Source organism: Ambystoma mexicanum, chromosome 7p, assembly GCF_040938575.1.
Source record: "Ambystoma mexicanum isolate Mex_15411 chromosome 7p, UKY_AmexF1_1, whole genome shotgun sequence".
NCBI classification, from domain to species: domain Eukaryota; kingdom Metazoa; phylum Chordata; class Amphibia; order Caudata; family Ambystomatidae; genus Ambystoma; species Ambystoma mexicanum.
The window spans coordinates 37,157,041-37,161,567 of NC_090939.1; the positions used below are offsets into that span (position 1 = coordinate 37,157,041).

Sequence of the window (4,527 nt, forward strand, 5' to 3'; positions counted from 1 at the left end):
TCAGCTCTACCCCAGAGGAAGCTTTCTCCTGTGAATTGGGTATGGTATCTATGTTAACTTTTTGGAAGACAGCATGGAGCTCGTTTTAATTTAAAATGGAGCAGGGTGGTTCTTCCTTACTGAGCTTGTTTGCAGGCCTAGGTAAAGAATACCCTAAAGCGATGTTATTAGGGAGGTTGAAAGTTTTCATCTGTTGGATTAGAATGTGTTACTCCTCATAATCTAGGCCTGTTGCTTAAGGAATTAAAATAGAAGGCAATTGTATGGGACACGAGTGAATTGCTCAGATATTTGGGTCAGAACAGAAAATATCAGGCATATGCAAGACATAAGTTCCTTTTCCCCAAAACCGTTTGTTAGCACAAGTTTTGACAGTATAGGTATGTCTTTCAGCATTGGGTATCAGTAACCTCCCCGCTCTCAGAAAATCTGGGTTTATGACCCTGGCAGGTGCGTCTAGAGAGTTTGGCACCCAACCTAATGTAGCTGCCTTAGGGTGATGACTAGCCTGGCAAAAATGGCTCCCCTTGCTTAGCTAGGAATGTCAACATAGTCTATACTAAAGAATACAATAGATGGGAGTGTAGCACATTCCGGTAGCCTAGCAATTGGAAGGCGCTTCAATGACATGGGGGGCCAACATTGTATTGGTTATTTGAATTCCTGGGCTGATCACACTTGGTAATACAGACGCGAGAGTAAAATAGGTGGCATTGTAACCAATGCTTTTCAAACAAATCCTAGGCTTACCCTGAGTATTAGGTTTTTTGGCTGTATCCTTTAAAGAAAATCACAAAAGGGTGCTTGTCAGGATGTTGGTACAAACCACAAAGTCCTATCCTTGCCTGATTTTTGGCCCTACTACTTATAAAGTATATAGGGGCCTATGGCATCCTGAGTGATGGTGGTTTGCTTCTGACCCTCCCCTGGTGTCACTCTCAGTGCGGTTCCTGGGCCCAGGTATACACTTCCAACAAATAGCTTTGATTGGCTCTTGTCCCAGTTACCCTGCTTGGGGTCTCACTACCCACCTTCTGTTTTGGTGGGATTTTTCTCTTGAGAGGTTCACTCACTACTGCCCCACCATGGGGCCTCATCTCTCTACCACCCACCCTTTGGTGTATCATTCCAACCTTCACACTCCCACGCAAATGCGGGGGCCTTTTCTCCCTTTCCCCATTGTGGGGCTCTGCGTTGTTCCCCACCACATTGTGGTCTTGTTGCTTTCTGACAGTCTTGAGGCTCCAAAAGGTTCACCCTTGGGGTTCTGCTGTGTTCACCCAGACTTCAGGTATTCCCGCTCTTGCCCCAGCTTGTGGGGGCCGGTCAGACCTTGCCTACTCTCGCGCAGTTTACTGGTGCAACCACGTACCTCTGGTGGCAGTGCTCCTCAGGAGATTTGACTTCAGTCTGGTCTTCTGTAGTCTTCTTGTCCGACTCTGCGTCAAGCAGAACTTGCACCAGTCTTCCTCCGACTTGCTGTGTCGCTACCGTGCCAGTCAGTCAGGTTGCTGGATGCTGGGCAACCTGTGCTTTGTAAGTCTCCTCCTGGCGATGCGTTCCCAGTCTGATAGGGCTCCAAGGGACCTGGGTGCCATACCTCATGGACGTGGCTGTATCCAGAACTCTGCCTGGAGGTGGTTCCTGTCTCCAGCAACAAAGGTAACTTAACCATCCCTGGGGTTAATCTCAATGTAGGCAGCAGAAAGTCTGCAAGCCAGGACCAAGCCAATTGGGCAGAATTCAATTAATCTTCTCCATTACAGGATCTCATGAGCCCATACCTCATCCACCTTGCAATTCGACATTTTACAATTAAAATCTCCCTTCTGCCCTAAGAAAACAACCCCATCGCCATTCACTTTAGGAAAAATAAATACACTTCCCCACATATGTCCACCGCCACACATGTCAACCTTTATCTTTCTTACATGAGCTCCTTCATAGAGACCATGTTTTGCATTATGATTGATAAGTTATCAATGCAAATTGTGGAGTATTTCCATGCAATTCTTTTTAGAGGTCCCTCCACCTCCTCAATATGCGTGGACTTGAAATTAACTGAAAGCCATCCAAATAAACAAGAAAAACAAAACACACAGTTTTGATATTTCTGTGCACGCCTTCTTGGTATACTGGAGTGCATAATAATCAAAACGTCAAGCGTTTAAAGTTGGGTATTTGTACCTGCTTGAATACATCAGAACACATATTGCACTATGCAACAGAAATCAAAAATATATCAACACAAGAGACAGGCGTTTTTTTTTGCAAGCACGTTTTAATGTAATATTTGGCAATGAGTTCCTATGATATCAGTTTACGCCAATAGCAAAAACCGCCGTCAAACAAAAACTATATAGGCTCACGAAGAAGAAACTAACGTCCCACTGGTCCTCACACTCAGTCATCTGCCCAGAAACTAGCAGTAGCCGCCTCCTTTAATCTTTCACTCGCAAACTCCCACAACTGCTGCACAATCAGAGGATCCTCCACGCAAAAAGCGGAGCGAACTAACTCCTGAAACTCTGTGACAGTTTCAGGGATGCGTCGCTTTAATGAGAGGGAGACAAGTTTCTCTTTCATTTGTTCTACGGTCAAGAGAGGGATCATTTCCCCCGGTTAGTGGTTGCATGTTTAATTTTTCTGATAGCACAAACTCCCACAACTGCTGCACAATCGGAGGTTGGTTTGTGCCTAAAGTGGAGTCAGCGAACTTCCGAAACGTTCTCATCGTTTTGGGCATGCCGACCCAGCCCCGCTTTAACGAGAGGGAGACAAGTTTCTCTTTCATTTGTTCTATGGTCAGGGGGGGTTTCCTTTCCCCGGTTGGTAGTGGCATGTTTAATTTTTTTGACAGCACAAACTCCCACAACTGCTGCACAATCAGAGGTTTGTTCATGCCTAAAGCAGACTCAGCGAACTTCCGAAACGTTTCCATCGTTTTGGGAATTACTTTATGCTTTGAGAGGGAGGCGAGTTTCTCTTTCAATTGTTCTACGGTTAGTGGAGCTGGCGTCTTGTTTAGTTTTTCTGACAGCACAAACTCCCACAACTTCTGCACAATCTGAGGGTCGGCCGTCCGTAAAATGCAGGCAGCGAATTTATGAAACGTGTCCATCGTTTTGGGGATGCAGCACCGGCTAGAGAGATAGACCAGTCTCTTTTTCATTTGTTCTACGGTCCATTGTGCTTCTTCGCTGGTCCAACAGTAATCAATTTTTGCTGGCGGCTCGATTAATTTTTCTGATAGTACAAAGTCCCACAACTGCTGCACAATCAGATGTTCCTCAAAGCGAAAGCTGAAGTGAACAAATTTATGAAACTTGCTGAAAGATTCAGGGATGGGGCCCCCCTTTAACGAGTGGGAGACAAGTGCCTCTTTCATTTGTTCTACGGTCAGGAGGGGGATCATTTCACTTGTTGCTTGAGGCTCATTTAGTTTTTCTGACAGCACAAACTCCCACAAATGATGCAAAATCAGAGGTTCGGCCATCCCTAAAATGTAGGGGGCCATCTTCCGAAAAACACTAAACATTACGGGGATGATGCCGGGTTTTACCCAGAGGGAGACCAGTTTCTCTTTCATATGTTCGATGGTCAGGTGCAGAGTTTGTAGTTCCGAGGAAGGAGAGTTATTCTGGCTGAGAGGCAGCTCCACCCTCTCGGGCTTCACCTTGAGCATCCCCCCCGTCTGCGCAGCTGTTGGAGGCTGTCGTGCAGCTTCCCTCTTCGCCAATGCTGTGGCGGCGGCTCCCCTCTTCGCCGACGCTCTGGCGGCTGCTGCTTCCCTCTCCGCTGATGCCTTGGCGGCTGCTGCTTCCCTCTTCGCCAATGCCTTGGCAGCTGCCAATCTCTCTGCGGATGCCTTGCCAGCAGCTGCTAACCTCTCTGCAGATGCCTTGGAGGTGGCTGCATCCCTCTCAGCCAATGCCCTGGCGGATGCGTCCCTCTCAGCCAATGCCCTGGCGGCTGCGTCCCTCTCAGCCAATGCCCTGGCAGCCGGTTCCCTCTCAGCGAATGCCTTGGCAGCCGCGTCCCTCTCAGCCAATGCCTTGGCAGTTGCCAACCTCTCTGCAGATGCCTTGCCAGCAGATGCTAACCTCTCTGCAGATGCCTTGCCAGTAGACGCTAACCTCTCTGCTGATGCCTTGGCGGCTGCCTCACTCTCCGTAGATTCCTTGGTGGCCACTTTGCGCTCCTTTATGGCCACCAGGTGCTGGCCGCTGATGTACAGGGGCCCGGTACCAGCAGTGAGCCAGAAAGTGACCGGCGGGGTCAGCTCGAGGCCCCCCAGGTACACACACAGAGGTGAGAAGTGAGGGCCTTCCTGCTAATGCCATCCTGCACGCAGCCGAAGAGGAAGCTGTGTGTGCGAGGAGGGGCCTCTCTCTCTTCTGCAGCCGCCTGGATCTTCATGTGCAGAGGCGCCTTGCTCTCCTCCGCGGACGCCAGGGTCTCCATGTGCAGAGGCGCCAGTGCCACGCCCTCTTCTGCGGCCGCCTGGGCCTCCGTCCTACAGCCACG

General features: G+C 49.1%; 1 protein-coding gene across 1 annotated transcript; it reads left to right on the forward strand.

Moving 5' to 3' along the window:
• Window positions 1-3,596: 3,596 nt before the first annotated feature.
• LOC138525892 (antifreeze protein Maxi-like) lies at window positions 3,597-4,322 on the forward strand. The gene has a single exon (XM_069636180.1). It carries the CDS (start codon window positions 3,597-3,599, stop codon window positions 4,320-4,322), a length of 726 nt encoding a protein of 241 aa, XP_069492281.1.
• The last annotated feature ends 205 nt before the right edge of the window (window positions 4,323-4,527 follow it).